At 36.2% G+C, this 27106-nt stretch overlaps 1 protein-coding gene across 5 annotated transcripts in view; it reads left to right on the top strand.

Moving 5' to 3' along the window:
* The window catches only part of LOC145249593 (extracellular tyrosine-protein kinase PKDCC-like), a 117502-nt gene that overhangs the window by 71707 nt on the left and 18689 nt on the right, over nucleotides 1-27106 (top strand). For all 5 annotated transcript variants that reach the window (XM_080111297.1, XM_080111301.1, XM_080111300.1 and 2 more), the window contains exon 3: nucleotides 6983-7114. In XM_080111297.1, coding sequence (XP_079967423.1) covers nucleotides 6983-7114 — 132 coding nt within the window. The remainder of the gene's footprint in view (nucleotides 1-6982; nucleotides 7115-27106) is intronic.

The raw sequence follows: 27106 nt of genomic DNA, 5'->3' as shown, positions 1-27106 counted from the left end.
TATCATGAAACAAACTGCATGTACATGGGTGATGTTTCTAACCTACGTATTTCATCTGAGTTAAAGAGTTTACCTCCCAAATATATGTGACTTCGTATTTACTTGTCTCCCCACGAGGGCAAAGTTAGACACAAGATCGGGTTTTAATCTGGGGAAAATCCAGTTCCCAAAAAGGAGCACTTTGGATAGGAACAAAAATAAAAATTGTTTCAGTCATGAAGGGCTCCTCTCCACCGACCAAGGACAGAAAAGGTAAAGTGTAGTATCAGAACAGACACTACACTGTGATCTTGGCCTCTTCCAAATGTATGTGACTTTTAGATTGAGATTTTTTCTAAACACATAAAAAAACTCAACTCCAATGTCTTCGATTATGCTGACGACTACGTCTTTGTCAAAACATCAACAATTCTTATACCATAAAACACACTGCGTGTGTTTAAAAACTCCGCATTTCATATGTACTTATATATTGAGGAGTTCAGCTTGCGACTTTTATCTTCAGATGTTTTTTTTGAAAACAAAAAGAAAAAAACGATGACGACGACCTTTTCATCAAACCATCAACTAAACGGAGTTCTTATATCCTAAAACACACTACATGTACATTGGTTATATTCCCATTTACTTGCCTCCCCATGAGAGCAGAGTTAGACACAAGGTCGGGTTCTAATATGGGAAAAATCCAGCTCCCCAAAAAAGGGGCACTCTGGATAGTAACAAAATAAAAAAAAATTGTCTCAGTCATGAAGGATTTCTCATCCACTGACCGAGAACAGAAAAGGTGAAGTGTAGCATCAGAACAGATACTACATTGGCTCGCTGTGATGTTTCGAAACACATTTCATATGTATTTACATATTGAAGAGCTTAGCACCCAAATACTTGACGTTTATTTTAAGATTTTTCCTAAATACATAAAAAACGTCTTCATAACTAAATTGAATAGGTTAGCTCTCAAATATTTGCATATTCTTTTTTTTATGCCAAAAGAAAAAATATGTAAGTTTATTGAACGAAATAAAACAAATTTGTTTTTTGCCAACAATTTTATTTACTCTACATATTTCTTAATAAAATTCAAACATATTACATACAAATCGTAATATCTCACACTTAACAACGATTTAATTTTATTAATTTTCAAACTTTAATTATTCGACATTTCCCGCATCGGCACGCGTTACATTCGGTTTTCGGTATAAAAAAAAGCGAAACTCTACTCTAATCACAGGCCGAAAGCCAGTTGTCTCAAGAGAGCTAAGTAACGTTTGTTCAATGTCAACTTCATCATATCAGACTGTAGCTTTCATTTCGCTCCTCCTAATAAACAGGGAGCGGGTTTTTAAAAACAAACAAACCGATTTATTCACCTCATTCAAAACTGTCCCGCACAAAATGCTAACTGCTGAATACCTATCGCCGTCACGTCAATCAAAAACGCGCACCTGTTTGTTTTTTTAACACTTTACTATTTTCCAACTGCGAGTTGAGAAGGCTTCGTTTGTTTTTCACGGGCACCTATTGTTTTTTTTTTCACATTTTCGGGGGTTTTTTCACATACCCCGAAAAACACCCGGGCAACGCCGGGTACCCCTCGCTAGTTTATATATATAAAAGCGAAAATGTATGTATGTGTGTATGTTTGTGTGTCTGCTAAAAACTTTCGACAGACACAACAAAAATTCACAAACTCTGTATCATATTGAAGCTCCATCCTTCGCTCAAAAAATATCGAAAAATTGGCCAAAAACGTTAATTTCTTCACCCCGAAATCGACAATTTTTGAAAGGGGGGGGGTCAACAAAACCGGCCCTCTCGACCGGTTCTACGCATGCGTCAGATGACGTCATGACCTGATTTACTTTAAATAGTTGAAAAACTGATTAAATTTCATGTACGTCGCGTTAGGTCAGTTGGTTAGCGCGTTGGTTCATTATCTAAACGTTTTGGGTTCGAATCATGGTGTGAGATGTCTTTTTTTTCGATTTTTTTTAATTTAAATATTGAACCAGTGTTATTTAAGTCATTTTTCACGTAACGTTCGTTTTTCTGTTTTATTTTTACTTCGCTTATCCACCCCCGACCATACACCCAAAAACACCCGGGTACCCACCGATTTTTTTTAATTTTAATATCGAAACAGGCTTATTTAAGCCATTTTTCACATGTTCGTTTTCTGTTTTCATCGTTTGCCTTACGTTAGTTTTTTTTTTTCTCGCTTAAGTGTTAACGTTTTCTTTTTTTACTTCACTTATAACAAACAAACCTTCGTTGTCGTCATCGTAACGCTCGACAACTTCCGGGCGCGCACCTGTCAATTTCGTTCTTTATTTAAATAAATTCAAACATCTTTCACTAACTCATTCTGGCTGGCCAATTTTATTTTCAAACTTTTCCTCAGGGCTTCCAGTTCGATCCTACCCCCCCCTCCCAGGTTCTTTTTTAATTTAACACCAGACAAACCTACAAACACCCAGGCAACACCGGATACCCCCGCTAGTATATAAATATAAAAGCGAAAATGTGTGTATGTATGTTTGTACGTGTATTTGTGTGTCGCTAGTTTCGACAGGCATGACAAAAATTCACAAACTCCGTATCATATCGAAGCTCCATCCTTCGCTCAAAAAATTGGCCAAAAACGTTAATTTTTTCACCCCAAAATCGACAATTTTTGAAAGGGGGGGGGTCGACAAAAACGGTCCTCTCGTGACGACTACCGGTTCTACGCATGCATCAGATGACGTCATGACCTGATTTACTTTAAATAGTTGAAAAACTGATTAAATTTCATGTACGTCGCGTTAGGTCAGTTGGTTAGCGCGTTGGTTCATTATCTAAACGTTTTGGTTTCGAATCATGGTGTGAGATGTCTTTTTTTTTTTTCGATTTTTTTTTAATTTAAATATTGAACCAGTGTTATTTAAGTCATTTTTCACGTAACGTTCGTTTTTCTGTTTTTAATTTTTTTTTTAAGTTTGCTTATCCACCCCTGACCACACACCCAAAAACACCCGGGTACCCACCGATTTTTTAAATTTTAATATCGAAATAGGCTCATTTAAGCTATTTCTTTTTTGTTTTTTCGATTTTTACATTTAACATCGTTCGTTTGCCTTACGTTATTTTTTTTTGGTTTTTTTTCGTTTTCAATGTTTTGATTAACCCCCCCACCCTGCTTATTGTTTTCTTTTTTTACTTTGCTTATAACAAACAAACCTGGTCATTGACCTCATTTGCTGAATAGCCATTGCTCTACGACTTCTGTGCGTGCACCTGTCAATTTGGTTCTTACTTAAATAAATTCAAACATCTTTTAGTAACTCATTCTAGCTGGCCGATTTTATTTTCAAACTTTGTCTCAGGGCTTCGGGTTCGATCCTACCAACTTTACCCCCCCCCCCCGGGTTTCTTTTTTATTTAACACCACACAACTTCCAAACACCCGGGCGGGAAACGCCGGGTACCCCCGCTAGTCTATATATATAAAAACGAAAATGTATGTATGTGTGTTTGTATGTCTTGCAAAAACTTTCAACACAGGTCACGGATTTTTACGAGATCGGTATCATTTTAAAGTTCCAACCTTCACCTGACAAATATCGAAAAATTGGCCAAAAACATTAATTTCTTCACCCTAAAATCATCAGTTTTCTACAGGGAGAGGTCAGCAAAAACTGTCCTCATGACAAGTTCGCTTCTACGCATGCGTCATACGACGTCGGAACATGATTTACTTTAAATATTTGAAAAAAATGTCATCTTAGCTCAGTTACTCCCCCCCCCCGCTAATCTATATATATAAAAGCGAATATGTATGTATGTATGTATGTATGTATGTATGTTCGCTTTTTTTTATGTCTACAAAAGGTTTTTTCGACGTGATTTTCAGTTGGCTCGCTCCTTAAAACTTTATATGCTATCTAAATAATAATATCTACGACTAAGGAATTCGGGTCGCGGCTATCTTTAATTTACCCGACTTTTACAAGATATTTTCAAGATATTTTTGATCGCAGCGTAGTGGGGAAAACAGAAACTGGCTTCCAGCGCAAAACTAGGTCAAACATCACGCGACAAAGTTCTCACACCTGCTAATTTCGGTTTATAAATGTCAACTTAACACTTATCAATTCAACTATTCCCGTGGTCGAGGTGATTAGGTCATAGGTTTTTTCCATTTTCTTTCCACGTCCGCGTCAAAGGTTCGGGGTTCAAGCCTACCGTTCTACTAAAATTTTTTCTTTTACACCTCCAAACACCCAGCTAACGTTTTTTTGGTTTTTTTTTTTAAACAGGGTTGTTTTGATCTACCCTCCTTCCAACACACACCTCCAAACATCTAGGTAACGCCGGGTACCCCCCACTAGTCTATAATATAAATCTCATCTGTCTTTTTTAAATGTATGTATGTATGTTTGTATGTCTGCTTAAAACTTTCGACAGAGGCGACGGATTTTCACAAGATCAGTATCATTTTGAAGCTCAGCGTCTCGAATGACAAATATTGAAAAATTGGCCAAAAACATTGATTCCTCCACCCTCAACTGGGCAGTTTTCTACAAGGAGGGGTCGATTTTTTGTGAGCAATTTTTGTAAGTCATATCGGTTGGATTGACTTTGCCTAATTTTAACATTCCGAACTTCCTGTCGCGTCATGGCATAGCAGTAAGACGTCAGATTTTCTTTCACTTTCTTTTCTGCCTCCATGTCATGGGTTCAAGCCTGCCTGCCTACTACCACTTTTTTTCTTTTGCTTAACATGCACTTCCAAACACCCGAGCAACACTGGGCATCCAGGCTAGTTTATAATAATATATAATATTATATAATAAATTTAATTATCACAGGACATCTACTTATTTATAATAAAATTTAATTATCACAAGTTCCCTATTTATAATGAATTTTTATTATCACATATAATCAAATTGTTACAAGATGCCTAATTATGTTCTATATATATAAAAGGCAAAATGTGTGTGACCATTTCGTGTATGTCTTCAAAAGGCTTTTCTCGCACACGGTTCTGATGTCGTTACGATCGCTTACAACTGTTTATATGGGTCCTAAATAATAATATGTACGATTTGGGAAAGTGCGTCGCATCTAGATTTATTTACGTCAACTTTTACAAAATTATTGCTATTTTGGCTCCTCGCGTGTTGATGAGGCTTTTTCGTATAAAAAGTGAAACTAATTCAAAGTTAACAACGAACAACGTTCTCGGCATTGCGCCGGGAAATGTCCAGAAGCAATCAGCTTTGATCAATGTTGTACATTAGACAATTGTTATTCAATCTGGACAATTGGGAGCTGATTCCCCTCCCCCCAACATCTGTTGGGGGAAAAAAACAAAAACAGTTAAACTTGGGTAAACAATTGAGTGACTTCTATTTGACCTTCTTAATTAGGTCAAATGGAAGCAGCAGAGTTAACTTTTATTGCGCATGCCTGTTTTTATAGTTCAATAAATAACTTCAAATGTATGTCGCGGTGGCCTAATGGGTAACGTCACCCGTTTTTTTTTTTTTTTTTCACACATTAATTTCCAACTCAAGGGTACGGGTTCGATTCTCATACTTACCTACCAAAACATTTGTTTTTATTTAACCCCCCCCTCCCCCGGAGTTTTGATTTACCTCAAGACACTCGGGCATCGCTGGATACGCCCCGCTAGTCTAATGTATAAAATTCAAAATGTGTGTCTTTGTATGTCTCAAAAAAACTTCCAACAGATGCATCGGAACGTGACAAGATTGGTAGCGTTTTAAAGCGCAATCTCTCGGACGACAAATATCCAAAACTTGACCAAAAACACCCTCAACTGGGCCTTTTTGTTGACATTTTTGGAAAGTCATTGTGTCCGTTGGATTGACTACCTTTAAATTGAATGCTAGCATCAGCTAAGACGTTAGGTTTTTTTGTTTGTTTTTTCTTTACACCTTATTTTCCTCCTTCGCTTTAAGAGTTCAAGTCTGTCTCCCTGCCTACTATCACTTTTTTTTTTTTTTAAACACCTCTTTCCACTCCGGCTGCCTACTGTTTTGATTTCAACCCCTCACCTCTCCACACCCGGCAACGTTGGGGAACCCCCCATTATTTTTTTTTATACACCTATCTCTACCCGGGCTGCCTAGTATTGTTTTGACTCCTGCCCCCTCCCCTAGAATTCCTTACTACATCTCCTCTCCACAGCCAGGCAACGCCAGGTACCCCAGCTAGTATAATATAAACTTAGATTTCTGAAAGCTATTAAGGAATTCTTAGTATAAAGTTTTTTTAAAAAACCAAATGCGTTAGAAAAAAAAAAAAAGAATGTCTGCCTGTATAACAGATTTGCCATTACATGGTATACGGCACAATCATGTTGACACACCAGTTCTCATCGGATCACTGAAGTTAAGCAACACTGAACCTGGTCAGTACCGAATGGGTGACCATTTAGGATTACAAAGGCACTATATGTAGGTGGACCTCCTGCTTTCCAATGTGTGTAGAGATGGCCATACAAAAAGATGGAGTTTAATGGAGTGTTTAAACAAGTTTACCAAGTGTCAAAAAATGACATAACCAAAATCAATGTTAAGGAAATCAATGACATTTATGAACAGACGTTTCTGAATTTTTGAGATGAGGATTGGTTATTCGTATTATTTGGACTCTTCAGGCTACTGTTCAAGATGAGAACAGTAGTCTGATGAATCCAAATAATACGAATTTATGAACAGATTTTACACTTTGCATACCTAGGTTGCCAGTCTGTGTCATTAAGCACTTAGCCACTGTCACCTCTCTGTCACTGTTGTATTCGTTTCTGATTAAACTTGTGCCAGACTAGTACATCGTTGGTAAAAGTTTTAATCGCAAACAAATACAACAGCCTTTTGATTTTTTTTTTTTTTTTTCTGGAATCAATTTCTGTATCTAGTTAACAAAAGAAACTTCTCTTTGCTTAAATGTTTCTCGTTTGTTTCAGGTGCTAGGTTATTGCGTCCCCCAAGAACAGTACAATGGAGATGATGTCACGCTTGTCTCTTTGATTACAGAACTCGGAGATACGATTGACCTCATACGATTGCTGCCAATGTCCTGGGAAGATAGATTACGGGTAAGTGATGATGATTTCATTCCCGCCAACCCCAAAGGAAATATTTATTTAGGGGTTACTTTACCAGGGAGTTCAGGGGATAATAGATGGATTTATGGATACAAGTAAATAAAAATCAGTTTGTTGCAAGAGTTTTTTTAGATGAGTGATATTTTGCATTATTTCGACTACTCTTTTCATCTTGAATGTTATTCAAACATTTCAGTTTCTTTGGAGTATTTTAAAATGTTTTTAGGGGACATACTATGAGCAAAGTCTCCCATTTTGAAATTCAAATATTTCAGATTTGCATTAAATTTAATCCATAGTCATGAGACAGCAATTTAAAAAAAAAAATAAAAAATTTTTTTATTCCATTTTCACCCCAAACAAAGCACAGTACCACTTTAGGGGCTACTATTGGGGACATAAGTTGCAGGGATACTATATAGGGAGTTGAGCAGCGAGATATCTGTTCACATTACACTTGGGAAAACAGGAACTCTGAAGGGAATTCCAAAGTCTAGCAGTTCTGGGGAAGAAGCTATTAGAGTAGAATGCTTTCTTACATCTGGGGATCTCTACTGTGTAGGGGTGGGATTTTGCTGCTTGTTGGGTTTGTTGGTGGTATTTACGTCGAGGGAGTACAAGGGCTTATAGTTCGTCAGAGCATTCACCATTAAAATACTTGTAGAACAGGCAAAGGGATGCAACATTACGTTGATGGGACAAAGGTTGAAGCTTAGATGACAGTTCAGCAGCACCTATCAGGTTGGCGACCCTCTTCTGAACCCTGTCCAGGAGTGAGACTAGTAGCAGATGCACCAGCCCAAATGTGACAACAGTATTCCATACATGGGCTAATGGTGGCCTTGTAGAGATACAGGATAATTTCAGGCGTAAGTAGTTTTCTAGCATGGTAGAGGGAGCCCATCTTCTTCGCAGCAGCCTTGCTTAAGCAAAATTCCTTGAATTTTGGTTTCTTCTTAAGACACCTTATGCTTAAGCCTTAAATTTTAGACATTTTCTAGAATCAAAATCATGTAATGGATTTTGATTAAAATTTGAATAAGGATTCTAGAAAAAAAAAAAAGTTTAGTAGTATTATATCTTAATTTTAATTTTAATAAGAGATATACAAAAAACTGGAATCTTTATGAAGATTTCCATCATTCTAGTAATTATAGGAGTAACCAAGTCAAGTCCAAAGTAGCTGAGCAGCAGCTAGGGTTTCATCAGTTTTGGCAAATAGCAAACAGAATCCTGAACAGGAGTGCATGCTCTATCCCAACTATCATCAATAGACCTGAGGTAATCTCGTCAACATCAGACAAAGCCAAACTCTTTGCCAAGATCTTTGCAGCTAATTCTACCCTTTATGACCAAGGCCGCCAACCCCCAGTATTTCCTCATGTATCTGAAAACACGCTATGTGACATACAAATATCTGTATGTGATGTTGCCAAGCTAATCAAAAACTTTGCTTCCAGAAAAGCAACTGGCCCTGACGGCATTCCAATTATAGTGCTCAAAAAGCTTCAACCAGAACAAGCGCCCATACTTACAAAGTTATTTAAGCGTTGTCTTAAGGAGAAATGCTTCCCAACACCTTGGAAAATCTCATCAGTATGCCCTGTATTTAAGAACTCAGATGATCGTTCATCTCCCTATCAGTACAGATCAATAAGTCTCCTGTGCATCATGAGTAAGCTGCTGGAATCCGTGTTGAATAGAGAAGTAGTCAACCATCTCAGCAAAAACAACCTTCTTAGTGACGTGCAATATGATTTCCGTTCTGCAGACGTGCTTACAGTTATATCTCATAGGATTAGCGAATCTCTCGACGGAGGCTTCCTCTCTAGGGCAATCGCTCTTGACATATCAAAGGCCTTTGATAAGATATGGCATAAAGAACTACTTCACAAGATCTCCAGCTATGGTATAGCTGGAGATGTCTTAAGTATTAAATCATTTCTCTCTGATAGGTTCATAAGAGTAGTGGTTGATGGGCAGAAATCAAAAGCTTTCAGGGCCTAACTCTCTTTCTGATCTACATAAATGATCTTCCAAATCGCATCCTTACATCATTCATAAACATTTATGCTGACGACACTACAATCTATGGTAGCACATCAAAGACCATATACGACCAAGTTCTCTCTGATTCTCGAGCATGTGGTACAACGGGGAAAGAAGTGGCTGGTTACTTTTAATGCATCTAAAACCAAGCTTCTATCTCTACACTATCTACACTCCGATGCCAATCCTGCATCAGTTGAAATGAATGGTTCTCGTCTTGGGAAGGCTTCATGTTTTAACAAGCTTCTGGGCTTGACCTTTACTCCTGAGCTAAAATGGAACACGTATATCAAATCCATTGCCAAGGTTGCTAGAAAAATGGTGGGATCTTTCTACTGCTCCAGTAGATATCTCACTCTTGATGCAATTCTCTACCTATATAAAAGCCAGGTACGGCCAACGATGGAGTACTGTTGACACATTTGGGCAGGAGCTGCTAGAAGCAGCTTATCTTGCTTTGACAGAGTTCAAAATAGACTTCGTAGCTTAGTGGGGCATGCCCTTTCCTGCAACCTCTTTCCCACAGAAGCGACATTGGAAGCCTGTCTCTGCTTTATCGTTACTTTTATAGCAAGTGCTCAGCTGAGCTTCAATGTATGGTGGCTACTCGCCAAATTTTCATGAAAAACACTCGTCTAGCCAAAACCACTATCAACCTCCTTCACTCTTTATCTGTGCCTAAACCTAACCGCAGATTCCATGAACAAAGCTTCTTTCTTAGAACTGCATGCCCATGGAACTCTCTTCCGATTGCCTGCTTTCCAGCTGACTACAATCTGATTGTGTTAAAGTCTAATTTAAACAAGTTCTTGATGAACCGTCCTCCTAACTAATCCAATTTACAAAATTCCCACTTATATTTACTATGCTACAATCACATTGACTAATGTATACACATTAACCTCCGGGCCTTGATAAGTAGTGATTACTGTGTAAAAAAAAAAACAAAAAAACTCATGGAATAGAATTTACAAACCTCCAAGAACTACCTAGCAAATATGTCTGAAATAAGTGCAACAGAAATACAAACAAGTGCACTTGAAAGGACGGTTAGAATCTTTAAAAGATCTCTCGGTTGGAATATATGAGATAGCAGGTGAATGTCTGGTATCTGGTAGGATGAGTTTATCCCTAGTTAGAACAAAATAACAAAATTTTTTTAAAAAATCCAAGACTTCTATTGAGGGAAAAATAATTATAATTTTACCCCTCCTGGGACGGGTATTCTAGTTCTTTTAATATAAACCGAATAATTCCATGAAACGGTCTAGGTTTTCAATATCCAAGACATTTGTCTGTTCTTTGTTCCTTGTAAACCGATTCTCAGTCCAAAGTTTCAGTGTTTTATTTACAAAAGAAAACAAAAACCTCTTTTAAAACCAAAGAATTTTACTTTTGCGATGATTGTCTTTAGTTTATCTTTTATTTTTACTTATTTTTTTGTAAAAGGATTTGGGTGTTTTTATGGCTCCCTCCCTCCTTTCCAGTCCCCCTCTCCTTTTTAGTTAAACATAAAACAAAACTGAGAATGTCAGGCTGTGTAGAAGAGAAAGAAAATCTGTTTTGATAGTCAGGAAAATTGAATGTCTGATAATGGGTTGGAACCTCATAAAACATAAGTTCTCAAGCTCCCCCCTACCTCCACCTGCCCACCCAGGCTCTTCTGGTAGGTGGATGGGTGGGGATGAAAATGGGGCAGTGCCAGACATTGGGGATGGGGGTTATGGTGGGTGGAGTTGGAGATTTGAGCAGTGTTTCCTCACTAAACACAGCTTTTTATTATTTATTTTATTTTTTTTTTGCATTTCATTTCATAGTGTGTATGTATGTATGTGTATATATATATATATGTATGTATATACAACTCGTCTAGCTGAAAACACTATCAATAAATTCCCCTACTCTTTATCTGTGCCTAAACCTAACCGCAGATTCCATGAACAAAACTTCTTTCTTAGAACTGCACGCCCGCCCGTGGAACTCTCTTCCGTTTGCCTGCTTTCCAGCTGACTACAATCTGATTGTCTTCAAGTCCAACATAAACAAGTTCTTGATGAACCGTCCACCTAACTAATCCAAGTTACAAAATTCCCACTACTAATGTTTACTATGCTATAATCGCAATGACTAATGTATACCCATTAACCCTTATCCTTGGGTGGCCTCCGGGCCTTGATAAGTGGTGACTCCTGTGTAAAAAGAAAAAATATATTATTTCAGTAAATTATCAAAAATCAAGAAGCCTCTTTCTGGGATTAACACTTGATTTCTATGAGATACATATCTGAGTATTCAATCAAGATTCTCCTCTACCTCTTAAATGTTAAAGAAATGAATGAGATTAACTTTTCCCTGCGCTCCCCTATTTACTCTCTAGAGCAATAGCTCTTGACATATCAAAGGCATTTCACAGAATTTGACATAAAAGTTTACTTCACAAGATTTCCAGCTACCAAATATCTAGAAATCGCTTCCCAACTATCAAACCCTTTCTTTCTAATAGGTTTATGCAAGTAGTTGTAGATGGGCAGAAGTCAGAAGCTCAAAGTATTAACGCTGGATTCGACTCTCTTCCTGATCTCCATCAATAATCTCCCAAATAAAATTATAACATTATTTTTACACAGAAGATATTGCCTTCTATAGTAACACTTCAAAGGCCAGCAATGATCAAGATCTCTCTGAGTCTCTCTCCTCTGCCCTTGAATACAGAATGCAATGGGGTAAAAAGTGGCTGGTTGATTTTAATGCATCCAAAACCAAGCTTTTTTTTTCACCATTAATACTCTGATCCCCAATTGACACAAACTGAAATGTCTCAAAGAAGCATCATGTTTCGATAAGCTTCTGGGACTTCGACAACGAATACAATAACATAAAGTTTTTTCCTTAATCCATGGAGTTTCAATAAATGAGAAAATAGTTTTAGCAAAATAATATTTAGAGCCAGTCATAAATCTATTTAGCACATAGATTGAAAACTAAAATGTTTGCATGAAAAGTTTTAAACTTTTCATGCAAACTTTTTAGTTTTCAATCTGTGCTAAATAGATTTGATTTTCTATAAATATATTTTGCTAAAACCATTTACTCTGATGGAATGAGCTATTTATTGAAACTTCATGAATTAAGGAAAAAACTTTTGTTGTTAACTAACGGATATACACAAAAATAACTACCCAGATTTTCAAAATGCGCGACCACGCGTCACCTATCCGGCTTCATAAAAACCCTGCAGTTAACATCACGTGGACTCTTCATCGAACTATCCTCCACTACATCATGTCTAGGAAGAAGAGGAAAAAAAAAAGATTGATAAAGGAGTCTTACTCAGAAATATATTTCTTTAAAAATAAACACCTGTTTATTTTATAAAAAATTTTGTGTTGCAGTTTTGGCTTCAAATGTATTTATACATATTTTCAAATTTCACTCAACGCTTCTAACGGATATATACACAAAAATAACTACCCAGATAAATAAGTATATATTATTCTTAGGAAAAATATTTATCTTAGTGTCTATTCTTTTCTGATATGATATATATATATATATATATATATATATATATATATAGATAGATAGATATGTATATATTATTTGCTATATTAATTATTAAATACCTACAGACACTAGTGTTTCATCCTTTCAGGAATCATTAGTGCAGAGTGTCACGATTAACACCAGTCGAGAGACTCAAACCCCAGCAACAGAAGTCATGTCTGGGTTCATTAGCAAGGACACAAACCACTAGGCTACCGGCAACCGCGAGAGATAGTTAAATTTAAACATTTGTTATTAAATGCTTTTAACGTCAAAGTGATCTAATCATTATATGACTATCTATTTATATAAGCTAAGTTGACCGACTTTATTACAACTGAAAGTACTCAACGATAAGAAACAAGTTTCTTAAACGGGCTGACATTATTTACTATAATAATTATTAAATACGTACAAACACTAGTGTTTCATAAGTGTATATACACACATATATACAGGGTGTGTCTGGTATTTGAGGACATATATTTCCTATTTAAAAATAATCAAAAAGACAAACAAAAACAATGGTATTATAAAAAATCACTTTTTTGGACATAACCTAAAATATAATTTTTTAACTTTATTCAGAAAATCGCCCTCAGCATCAATTACAGCTTCTATTCGAGATCTAAACCGTTGGCAAGCACGTTTAAGATGGTCCTCGTCAATATTCTGCATTACTCTGACTATGGATGCTTTCAGAGAATCTTTAGTCTCATGAGGATGTTTATTAACATCTCTCTCAACAACGCCCCACACATAATAATCCAACGGATTTAGGTCTGGAGAGCTTGGAGGCCACAAATTGGGGGCAATGTGATCATGGAAATTCTCTGCTAACTATTCTTATGTCTTCTGAGTCTTATATGCCGGTGCAGAGTCTTGTTGAAAGATGTAGGGTCTTCCATTTCTTACTCTATCAATCCAAGGCTTCACAACAATACTCAGGACTTCAATGCAAGCAGCAGAATTGATTTTTAGTCCTTGTGGAAAGAAATGTGGTGGCATCACATGTCCCTCATTGCAAACCACCCCCAAAACCATAACAGTTTCTGGAAATTTTGTGTGCATGACTCTTGGAACTTCAGAATGGTCAGCACATAGCCATCTGTCATTTCTTCAGTTTACCTTTTGGTCTTGGTCAAAATTATTTTCGTCTGAAAACAAAAAAGATTTGTTGCTCAGCAGGTTGTTTCAGTTTGCTTAAAAGCCTCTTGGATCTTACCAACCGATTTTCTTTGGTCTCTGAGATAAACTGGCCTCACTTCATCACATACGACTTGTATCTAAGATTTTCATGACAAGTCCTACGAATTGTGGCTTATGAGACATTAAGATCTTTTGCAATTTACCTCATTGACTTTTGAGGGCTCTCATCAATGATGTTCTGAACTCTTTGAACGAATTCAGATGTTCTGATGCTGTCAGAGCGTTGTTGATGCTTTTTGCGTTTGGCAACTGGAGAAATTGGGCCATTTTTGTCCTAGTTCTTTGTGAGCTTTAAAGACAAACGATTGGGCAACTTTTAAAAGTTGTGCAATTTGCAAATCACTGTTCTGCCATTATTGCAACTATTACAGCCTGTCTTTTCATTTCCTGAGTTATATTAATATCTGCCATAATTAATTTTCTGAAAGAAACAAAGTAAAAGATTAAATAAGATGAAATAAGTGATGTTCTTAAATACCAGACGCACCCCTGTGCATCCCTCTGCTTGTTTTATAATTACTTCCATAAAAATGTGCTCCAACGAACTTGCTGTACTTGTGTCCTTCTCAGCGTGAATACTTCCAACAAACCAGACAAGCAACAATAACCTACCCCATCACTATAGCGATACCAAGATGCTGGAAAACAGTAGATGGGTGCAAAAAAAAAATGGTTATAATAGTCAGCTTATCATATTTGTTAATGTTTCCGATTACGTTTTGGTTTTGTTTGAAAGATAGAAGCCTAAAGTTAATCTCTAAACGGGGGAAAAAATGTATTTTTACATGTAAAAAAAAATGTTATGAAAAATATTATGGCAGCTAAGAAGACCCCAAAATTCAGCTAAATTTTAAAATTCAAATTGATTGTAAAAATCCCTTGAAAGATAGATATTAGTTTTCTGGAACTAATTCCAAAATAATTAGTAAATTAAAGTCTTAAGATATTGAATTAAAAAATAAATAAAAAATAACTGTTTCTTTTACTAAAAATTGTATAATTATCCCCAAAAAGAAGAGTTTAGTAACAGAAACTGGCCTTTGATCAATCACAACAAACAACTATGGACACACTGAATTTCTATGGAAACCCAAAATGGGAAAAAGACAATTTTATTTAAAAATTTTATTATGCGTTATTTTCTGTTTTTGAAGATTATAAAAAGAATCATTAAAAATAACCTTATTTTTTTGTAATAAAAAAGTGCTTATTTAATTAGAATATTTTTCAATATTTTAAACATTTTAAACGATATATATTTCAAAAAATATTTAAAGATATATATTTCAAAAAATATTTAAAGATATATATTTCAAAGAATATTTAAAGATATATATTTCAAAAAATATTTAAAGATATATATTTCAAAAAATATTTAAAGATATATATTTCAAAACATATTTAAAGATATATATTTCAAAACATATTTAAAGATATATATTTCAAAACATATTTAAAGATATATATTTCAAAACATATTTAAAGATATATATTTCTAAAAATATTTAAAGATATAGTTTTGAAAAAATATTTAAAGATATATATTTGAAAAAATATTTAAAGATATATATTTGAAAAAATATTTAAAGATATATATTTGAAAAAATATTTAAAGATATATATTTGAAAAAATATTTAAAGATATATATTTAAAAAAAAAAAAATATATATATATATATTTTAAAATATATATATATATATTTTTAAAAATATATATATATATATATATATATTTTAAAATATATATATATATATATATTTTAAAATATATATATATATATATATATATATATATTTTAAAATATATATATATATATATATTTTAAAATATATATATATATTTTAAAATATATATATATATATATATATATTTTAAAATATATATATATATATATATATATTTTAAAATATATATATATATATATATTTTAAAATATATATATATATATATATTTTAAAAAATATATATATATATATATATTTTAAAAAATATATATATATATATATATTTTAAAAAATATATATATATATATATATTTTAAAAAATATATATATATATATTTTAAAAAATATATATATATATATATTTTAAAATATATATATATATATATATATATTTTAAAAAATATATATATATATTTTTTAAAAAATATATATATATATTTTAAAAAATATATATATATATTTTAAAAAATATATATATATATTTTAAAAAATATATATATATATTTTAAAATATATATATATATATATATATATATAGTCATCCACATACAGTACTGTTTCGCTGTTTCACAGCTCATCAGTGCGGCTAGACAGGCAACTACCTCAAGCCAGGATTGAAACCCGACCGTTTACACGGCAGTCAAGGCTTCTAACCATTACGCTATTGGCGGCTGCTTGAACGAGTAGTGAGTTTAACGATGTTTTGATATCGTCCGAAATACCTCCGCTCGATTTGTTTACACAAAGAGCGTCGCTTATATGCTAATGGTAATTCGTTTTTCACTTCTCAATATGCTCAACTCAAGGTGAGGAGCACTATAGTCATCCACATACAGTACTGTTTCGCTGTTTCACAGCTCATCAGTGCGGCTAGACAGGCAACTACCTCAAGCCAGGATTGAAACCCGACCGTTTACACGGCAGTCAAGGCTTCTAACCATTACGCTATTGGCGGCTGCTTGAACGAGTAGTGAGTTTAACGATGTTTTGATATCGTCCGAAATACCTCCGCTCGATTTGTTTACACAAAGAGCGTCGCTTATATGCTAATGGTAATTCGTTTTTCACTTCTCAATATGCTCAACTCAAGGTGAGGAGCACTATAGTCATCCACATACAGTACTGTTTCGCTGTTTCACAGCTCATCAGTGCGGCTAGACAGGCAACTACCTCAAGCCAGGATTGAAACCCGACCGTTTACACGGCAGTCAAGGCTTCTAACCATTACGCTATTGGCGGCTGCTTGAACGAGTAGTGAGTTTAACGATGTTTTTATATCGTCCGAAATACCTCCGCTCGATTTGTTTACACAAAGAGCGTCGCTTATATGCTAATGGTAATTCGTTTTTCACTTCTCAATATGCTCAACTCAAGGTGAGGAGCACTATAGTCATCCACATACAGTACTGTTTCGCTGTTTCACAGCTCATCAGTGCGGCTAGACAGGCAACTACCTCAAGCCAGGATTGAAACCCGACCGTTTACACGGCAGTCAAGGCTTCTAACCATTACGCTATTGGCGGCTGCTTTAACGAGTAGTGAGTTTAACGATGTTTTGATATCGTCCGAAATACCTCCGCTCGATTTGTTTACACAAAGAGCGTCGCTTATATGCTAATGGTAATTCGTTTTTCACTTCTCAATATGCTCAACTCAAGGTGAGGAGCACTATAGTCATCCACATACAGTACTGTTTCGCTGTTTCACAGCTCATCAGTGCGGCTAGACAGGCAACTACCTCAAGCCAGGATTGAAACCCGACCGTTTACACGGCAGTCAAGGCTTCTAACCATTACGCTATTGGCGGCTGCTTGAACGAGTAGTGAGTTTAACGATGTTTTGATATCGTCCGAAATACCTCCGCTCGATTTGTTTACACAAAGAGCGTCGCTTATATGCTAATGGTAATTCGTTTTTCACTTCTCAATATGCTCAACTCAAGGTGAGGAGCACTATAGTCATCCACATACAGTACTGTTTCGCTGTTTCACAGCTCATCAGTGCGGCTAGACAGGCAACTACCTCAAGCCAGGATTGAAACCCGACCGTTTACACGGCAGTCAAGGCTTCTAACCATTACGCTATTGGCGGCTGCTTTAACGAGTAGTGAGTTTAACGATGTTTTGATATCGTCCGAAATACCTCCGCTCGATTTGTTTACACAAAGAGCGTCGCTTATATGCTAATGGTAATTCGTTTTTCACTTCTCAATATGCTCAACTCAAGGTGAGGAGCACTATAGTCATCCACATACAGTACTGTTTCGCTGTTTCACAGCTCATCAGTGCGGCTAGACAGGCAACTACCTCAAGCCAGGATTGAAACCCGACCGTTTACACGGCAGTCAAGGCTTCTAACCATTACGCTATTGGCGGCTGCTTGAACGAGTAGTGAGTTTAACGATGTTTTGATATCGTCCGAAATACCTCCGCTCGATTTGTTTACACAAAGAGCGTCGCTTATATGCTAATGGTAATTCGTTTTTCACTTCTCAATATGCTCAACTCAAGGTGAGGAGCACTATAGTCATCCACATACAGTACTGTTTCGCTGTTTCACAGCTCATCAGTGCGGCTAGACAGGCAACTACCTCAAGCCAGGATTGAAACCCGACCGTTTACACGGCAGTCAAGGCTTCTAACCATTACGCTATTGGCGGCTGCTTGAACGAGTAGTGAGTTTAACGATGTTTTGATATCGTCCGAAATACCTCCGCTCGATTTGTTTACACAAAGAGCGTCGCTTATATGCTAATGGTAATTCGTTTTTCACTTCTCAATATGCTCAACTCAAGGTGAGGAGCACTATAGTCATCCACATACAGTACTGTTTCGCTGTTTCACAGCTCATCAGTGCGGCTAGACAGGCAACTACCTCAAGCCAGGATTGAAACCCGACCGTTTACACGGCAGTCAAGGCTTCTAACCATTACGCTATTGGCGGCTGCTTGAACGAGTAGTGAGTTTAACGATGTTTTGATATCGTCCGAAATACCTCCGCTCGATTTGTTTACACAAAGAGCGTCGCTTATATGCTAATGGTAATTCGTTTTTCACTTCTCAATATGCTCAACTCAAGGTGAGGAGCACTATAGTCATCCACATACAGTACTGTTTCGCTGTTTCACAGCTCATCAGTGCGGCTAGACAGGCAACTACCTCAAGCCAGGATTGAAACCCGACCGTTTACACGGCAGTCAAGGCTTCTAACCATTACGCTATTGGCGGCTGCTTGAACGAGTTGTGAGTTTAACGATGTTTTGATATCGTCCGAAATACCTCCGCTCGATTTGTTTACACAAAGAGCGTCGCTTATATGCTAATGGTAATTCGTTTTTCACTTCTCAATATGCTCAACTCAAGGTGAGGAGCACTATAGTCATCCACATACAGTACTGTTTCGCTGTTTCACAGCTCATCAGTGCGGCTAGACAGGCAACTACCTCAAGCCAGGATTGAAACCCGACCGTTTACACGGCAGTCAAGGCTTCTAACCATTACGCTATTGGCGGCTGCTTGAACGAGTAGTGAGTTTAACGATGTTTTGATATCGTCCGAAATACCTCCGCTCGATTTGTTTACACAAAGAGCGTCGCTTATATGCTAATGGTAATTCGTTTTTCACTTCTCAATATGCTCAACTCAAGGTGAGGAGCACTATAGTCATCCACATACAGTACTGTTTCGCTGTTTCACAGCTCATCAGTGCGGCTAGACAGGCAACTACCTCAAGCCAGGATTGAAACCCGACCGTTTACACGGCAGTCAAGGCTTCTAACCATTACGCTATTGGCGGCTGCTTGAACGAGTAGTGAGTTTAACGATGTTTTGATATCGTCCGAAATACCTCCGCTCGATTTGTTTACACAAAGAGCGTCGCTTATATGCTAATGGTAATTCGTTTTTCACTTCTCAATATGCTCAACTCAAGGTGAGGAGCACTATAGTCATCCACATACAGTACTGTTTCGCTGTTTCACAGCTCATCAGTGCGGCTAGACAGGCAACTACCTCAAGCCAGGATTGAAACCCGACCGTTTACACGGCAGTCAAGGCTTCTAACCATTACGCTATTGGCGGCTGCTTGAACGAGTTGTGAGTTTAACGATGTTTTGATATCGTCCGAAATACCTCCGCTCGATTTGTTTACACAAAGAGCGTCGCTTATATGCTAATGGTAATTCGTTTTTCACTTCTCAATATGCTCAACTCAAGGTGAGGAGCACTATAGTCATCCACATACAGTACTGTTTCGCTGTTTCACAGCTCATCAGTGCGGCTAGACAGGCAACTACCTCAAGCCAGGATTGAAACCCGACCGTTTACACGGCAGTCAAGGCTTCTAACCATTACGCTATTGGCGGCTGCTTGAACGAGTAGTGAGTTTAACGATGTTTTGATATCGTCCGAAATACCTCCGCTCGATTTGTTTACACAAAGAGCGTCGCTTATATGCTAATGGTAATTCGTTTTTCACTTCTCAATATGCTCAACTCAAGGTGAGGAGCACTATAGTCATCCACATACAGTACTGTTTCGCTGTTTCACAGCTCATCAGTGCGGCTAGACAGGCAACTACCTCAAGCCAGGATTGAAACCCGACCGTTTACACGGCAGTCAAGGCTTCTAACCATTACGCTATTGGCGGCTGCTTGAACGAGTTGTGAGTTTAACGATGTTTTGATATCGTCCGAAATACCTCCGCTCGATTTGTTTACACAAAGAGCGTCGCTTATATGCTAATGGTAATTCGTTTTTCACTTCTCAATATGCTCAACTCAAGGTGAGGAGCACTATAGTCATCCACATACAGTACTGTTTCGCTGTTTCACAGCTCATCAGTGCGGCTAGACAGGCAACTACCTCAAGCCAGGATTGAAACCCGACCGTTTACACGGCAGTCAAGGCTTCTAACCATTACGCTATTGGCGGCTGCTTGAACGAGTAGTGAGTTTAACGATGTTTTGATATCGTCCGAAATACCTCCGCTCGATTTGTTTACACAAAGAGCGTCGCTTATATGCTAATGGTAATTCGTTTTTCACTTCTCAATATGCTCAACTCAAGGTGAGGAGCACTATAGTCATCCACATACAGTACTGTTTCGCTGTTTCACAGCTCATCAGTGCGGCTAGACAGGCAACTACCTCAAGCCAGGATTGAAACCCGACCGTTTACACGGCAGTCAAGGCTTCTAACCATTACGCTATTGGCGGCTGCTTTTTTTTAAATATATATATATATATATTTAAAAAAAAATATATATATATATATATATTTTAATATATATATATATATATATATTTTAATATATATATATTTAAAAAAAATATATATATATATATATATATATATTTTAAAAAATATATATATATATTTTAAAAAATATATATATATATTTTAAAAAATATATATATATATTTTAAAAAATATATATATATATTTTAAAAAATATATATATATATTTTAAAAAATATATATATATATTTTAAAAAATATATATATATATTTTAAAAAATATATATATATATATATATTTGTATTAGTTTTAAATTTAGGGGCATTTTAACAGTAGCAAACAGTGTTATTAGCTATTGTTAAAAATGCTCAAATTCAGTATATTCTAAAAATGTCTTAAGTTAAAACAAGGATAAAAATGACTAACATTAGACTGCCATCTGGGGGAGTTTTGATACTTGCTCAAAATCGAAAATTTAACAAAATACCAGTAGATACCTACCCAATATGTGGGTGGGAGGTACTTACTCCATGAATTGACCAAAATGTCTTATTGGAAAGAAATAGCTGGCCAAGATATCCAAGAATCATTATTTTTGGTAGCTGTCTGTATATCGAGATTTATTTATAAATGTAATTGGGGGTGAGGATGGGGGCTAAGTGAAAAGTAATTCCTGCCTTTAAAGAAAATCTTTGGTGGGTAGAGTGGGTCTCGATTTGTGCTCCACCCTTATCCTCCTTCCCAGGGAAGAGACGGCAAAGATTTCTGCAAGGAAAAGAAAGAACGCTGTTTGAAAAATACTTATATATTTACAAGTGCTTAGGGGAAGGGTGTATGGGGGAGCAAAAGAAAGTGGTGTTTGTATAAGGTTTCTCCTTCAGCCTTCTGACATGTGTCACTGATAATCCCAACTGTGCCTGGGGAGTAGGGGGCTTCAAAGGTGTTGGAAGTAAACGTTTGGCTACCCCCAGGGGTACACAAGAGGATGGTAGGTGGGAAGAAGGGTAAAGGGTGAGTTTTGTAGACATATCAATACAGCTGGAAGTGTCAAATCTAACAAAAAGTAGATGTGGCAATCTATATAATTATAAGAGCAGTGTTTGTCTGTCAGTTCGTCACTCCATATTCTGCCAATCTTTAGAAAAATGGAAAACGGTGCAGTGTGTGGGTGAATTATGTGTTAGGGTGCAATTTTGTGAGCACACACTGACAAATCCGTACACGCTGAAAATCAAGCACATAATTTTATTGAATTGAACATGGGGGAGGGGGGATCCATTGTCACTTATACAGGACAATATGAGGTTTTTGTTTTTCTGTTTTAATATCAACCCCATTAGAGTGTTTTGATGCTGAAAACGATTTGGTGTATATGATTTAATGAACACAAGTTGCTATTTCTCTTTCCTGTCAACTCTATTTCTCTTTCTTTCTCTCTCTATCTCTAACTCGTTCACCCCAAATAAGGAATATTGTGACTTGAATATATTGGATTATGTCTTCAGAGGACTATGTAAAGAAGTGAGCAAGATGTCTGTTTACATTACATTTAAACTGCTGCATGTCAGTGCAGTCAAGGAAGCAGGAAGAGAATTCCAAAGTTTAACAGTCTTAGGAAATAAACTATCAGAGTAGAAGGCTTTCCCGCATCTAGCGACCTCTACAGTGAAGGGGTGGAATTTTGTCAAAATCAAGACTGCATCATCTGGGAAATGCTTTCCTTTCAAAAATAACTTCATGGCTGGGAAGAGGTGAAAGGTGGAGGCTGCAAGGTCAGGAGATTAGGAAGGATGGAGAGAATTTCATGGCTACATACCCATGCTTCTGATCTGATGACATACTCATTGTGGACCGGAACATTGTCTTTCAGGAGAAGGATATTTTTGCTGATCTTGCCCCACCTTTCGATTTTGATAGCTTCTCTTAATTCCCCCAAAAGTGAAGTATAATAGATTCTTGTAATTGTGGTACTCTTTGCCAAGAAATCTGTCATCCCTACTCTCACAACTGAGACAATTTTTAATTTTTGTTCCTTTTCTCCACATTAAAAAACGACCCTGGTGTCTAACTATGTCCTGTGGGAAGGAATTTTAAATAGGTACTCTGTCCTAGTCCCAGAAGACTGAGCATGACCTTGTCAGTAGAGGGCTGCACCCTTACCTTCTTTCTGAGGTGGGAGTTCAAGTGTTTTCACTGCATTGATTGAGCTTTGATCTCTGAATCATATTGATAGACCCAAGCTTCCTCTTGGGTGGTCATTTTTTGAAAATATTTGACTCCTCTTAGTGCAAATTCATTTCCACATTCCCACATTCATCCAAGAAATGACACATTCTCGTGTTTGGAAACGTGTCAGCATCTTCGGAATCCATCTAGCAGACATCTTATGCAAATGGTTATGAATGATAGTTTCCACAGACCCTGTACTAATCTTGACCTCTTGGACTATTTGGCAAATAGTCATGCATCAATCTTCCAAAATGGCAGTGTCAACTTGACTGACAGATGCCTTATTAATGACAGAAATGGGCCAGCTAAGTCTAAACGTTGTTTCCACAGATATCCGACCGTGTTTTTAATTCACAATGCCAGCATTTTACAAGGTCCTATAATGGGACATCATTACAATGTTTTTTTAATTTCATCAAGTTTCTTATGGCGTGTGTCCTTTCAAATACAAAAAACTGGATCACTGCACAACACTTGACAGGCTCTATTTGACACCTGATTCAGTCTTACCTTTAAATCAGAAACCACAATTAGTTCAGTGCTGTAATTTGCCACAACTCGTAGAGATATAAACCATTACACATGCAAAAGTTCAGGTCAGACAACTGGAAGTTGGTTAGGGACATTACTTATTGAACACCCCTTGTATAAATGTCGGCCATTCCTCGTTTTTTTAATAGCTGGATATGTATACGGATCGTCACACCTATATACTATAGGCTTCTCCAATGGTATGCGAAAACGTGTACAAATTTTTGTACTTCAGTTTCCATAGATTTCTTGGTAAGGCAGTGTTAAAACCAATTGTCAGTAAGAAGTTACAAAGATATTTACAATGAAATATTTTTAGTGTTAAATTGCCAATAGTCATATTGTACTAGCGAGGGGTACCCGGCGTTGCCTGGGTGTTTTTCGGAGTATGTGAAAAAAACCCAAAGCGTTGACGACGCGCAGTTGGAAAATAGTAAAGTGTTAAAAAAACAAACAGGTGCGCGTTTTTGATTGACGTGATGGCGATAGGTATTCAGCAGTTACGATTTTGTGCGGGACAGTTTTGAATGAGGTGAATAAATCGGTTTGTTTGTTTTTAAAAACCCGCTCCCTGTTTATTAGGAGGAGCGAAATGAAAGCTACAGTCTGATACGATGAAGTCAACAAACGTTACTTAGCTCTCTTGAGATAACTGGCTTGCGGCCTGTTATTAGAGTCGAGTTTTGCTTTTTTTTATACCGAAAACCGAATGTAACGCATGCCGATGCGAGAAACGTGGAATAATTAACGTTTGAAAATCAATAAAATTAAATAGACAGGCGAGCTCCGTGGATAACCCTGAGATATTACAATTTATAGATGATATAAACAGTTTTAAGAAGTTGTGAACCGAGCAAGCGCTTCTTTGAAAGAAGCCTTTTGTGGACATCGAGGAAAAGCGAACATACATACACACATACATTTTCGCTTTTATATATATAGAAGAAGAAGATAGAAGAAGATAGATTAAAAATATTTTTTACAAATTGTAACACCATACTTTAATTTATGTTTAAAATTGATTTTTTTTCAGAATTATCAAATTTAAATCATTTAAAAATTATTTCTGAGAATGTTTTTTTTATCTTCGCAATTAAACTGATTATATAATATATTATGAAGGCATACTATAATTTGTTTACAAACATAAAATTGAATTTATTTCCATTTTCTATTTACAAATTCAAGATAAGTAAAAAAAGAACATGTTTATACATAAAAAAAAATATTTTAAAACTTATTAAATTCTACATCTTAATATTTTAAAATTTTGCTAAGCTTTAATATTTTGTTCATTCTGTAGAATGAAATGAGGTGAAGCGCATATACCAAAAAATATTTCTCTCATATATTTTACAAAAACTGCATTTTGAATATGAATTGATTTAAAAGTGAATAAGTTTCGAAAATTTCATGAAAATTTGACCATTAGTAAATTTTTCCTAGACTTATTGAATGTGGGTATGTGTTTATGTTCACACTGGCGAATACATAGGAGCATTGTTTTAAGGTGTTGAGAATCTAAACATGATTTTAGTCCTGCATTTTCATTATTTTCATATGCTGAAATAATTTTTTAACTATTACTAGTTTATTTTAGGCTTCTTTTAAATAGTACAAAAATTATGATGTATCAACTTTAATATAAGTTAATACATCATAATTTTTACATCATGTTACATATAGGAGAGGTACCTCTGTGACACGCATTGTAAGCCCTAGTATACTGTAGGTTTTGTATCAGACCGTGTCTGATAAGTATCGATAATCGAAAAAATCCGATTTTGACCAAAGTTAACACTTTTAAGCAATCTAACATCACAAGTGCATTTGAGAAGTTTTATCATCACAAGCTGAAAGGCCTGGCATATAAGATCAACTGCAGATTCTTTTATAAGGCAGGGTGCTTTCGGAATCGATGCTTCTTTTTAGAGCACAATTGAACCATAGTACTTGACTTGTGTATGTTTAATTTTAATGCAAGTGATTGTGTCAAAATAATTTCATAAAATCAACAGAGGGTTCTTTGATAAGGCAGGGGCACATTCGAAATGAATGTTTCTGCTTTAGAGTACAATTGAATCATGATACTTGACTTTTGCATTTTAAATTTTAAGTGAAGTCATTATTTACAGATAATTTATAAAATCAACAGTAGATTGTCTACAGTGTAATCTAACTACAATGTATTGTGGATTAAGTCACTGTGCGGAGGCATGTGAAACTTCCTCCCTGTAGGTGAGGGTCCCTAACTAGAACAGGCAATCAATTTGATTAAAAAAATGGGTGATTTTTACCGATTTCGATGACAGTAAATTATGGGAGGGTGGAACATTTGTAGATTCTCATTCAGTCCCGGACAACGTGGGGTTTCCCTACTAGTATGCATTAAACAGTGATGGAACTTGTTCATCAATTAAGAGTTGAGTTGTAGTGCAACTGAACATGATACACAATGATTTCAGATGTAAATGAATTATAACACTTGCAGAACATTCAATTAATAGGTAAAAAGCAAAACAAAGATTAAATCAATTTCGGTGTGAGCTTCTGTGCAAATCTTAATGGGTTGGAACGGCCTTCCAGTGGTAAATGTGCAAATTTACTTGCTTCTGCCATCACCCACAAGAAAGAAAGCATTTAGACCCCCATTTCTACTACTCCACCCTATTTCCTATTCCTCCACCTCCATACATGCTTTTCAGTTTTCTCTTAACACCAACCCTCACCTCTCTCTCTCTCCCCACTACCTCACTTTCAATCCTTCCATAGTAGGAGAGAGGAGACCTGCCACCATGTATAAAATGATTCTGGCAAGTTGAATTGGTTATCAGATATAAGTTAACTTGACTAGAGATGTTAAATTACTTGGGCATGGCAAATGGGCTGTAGATGAGAACAGAGAGGGGCACTGTACCGACCCCCACCCGAACCTCAAAAGGGGGCATTGGACACTGTCAAGTGCAGGGGAGGAGATTGAATCAGGCTAGAGTGCAAGATATCCCTCCCCACTTTAACTGATAATTTCAAATCAAAGATGATAAAAATTGTTCCAACCAATCAAGCAAAGGAGGGTAGACATCCCCCCCCCCCCACACACACACTTGAAACTCTAATTGTGGCAGAGGTTGAGGCAGATCTCAAAATATTAGAATCAGCTGAATAAATAATCATCTGTGCCCATCTTGGGTCCAAAATAAACATCTGATTTTTTTTGTGACTAGATGTACATCCCTGGCATTAACTCCCTCCCCCCACTCCACCCCCACCACCACCCAAGACATTTTACTTTCACTTTTTTCTTTAACTCTCATTTTTGTTGTTTGTTTGTGTTTTTTTGTTTTTTTTGTTTGCTTTTTACCAAATTATTTTTAACAGAATTTTAGAAGTTAAATTTAACCATTATGATATCATCATCAAAACTCTAATCAAAGACACTATTTCTATTTTAATTATTTG

This window comes from Euprymna scolopes, chromosome 28 (assembly GCF_053919585.1).
Source record: "Euprymna scolopes isolate OS-2025 chromosome 28, ASM5391958v1, whole genome shotgun sequence".
In the NCBI taxonomy this organism is placed as follows: domain Eukaryota; kingdom Metazoa; phylum Mollusca; class Cephalopoda; order Sepiida; family Sepiolidae; genus Euprymna; species Euprymna scolopes.
This window is presented reverse-complemented; position numbering and strand designations above follow the sequence as displayed.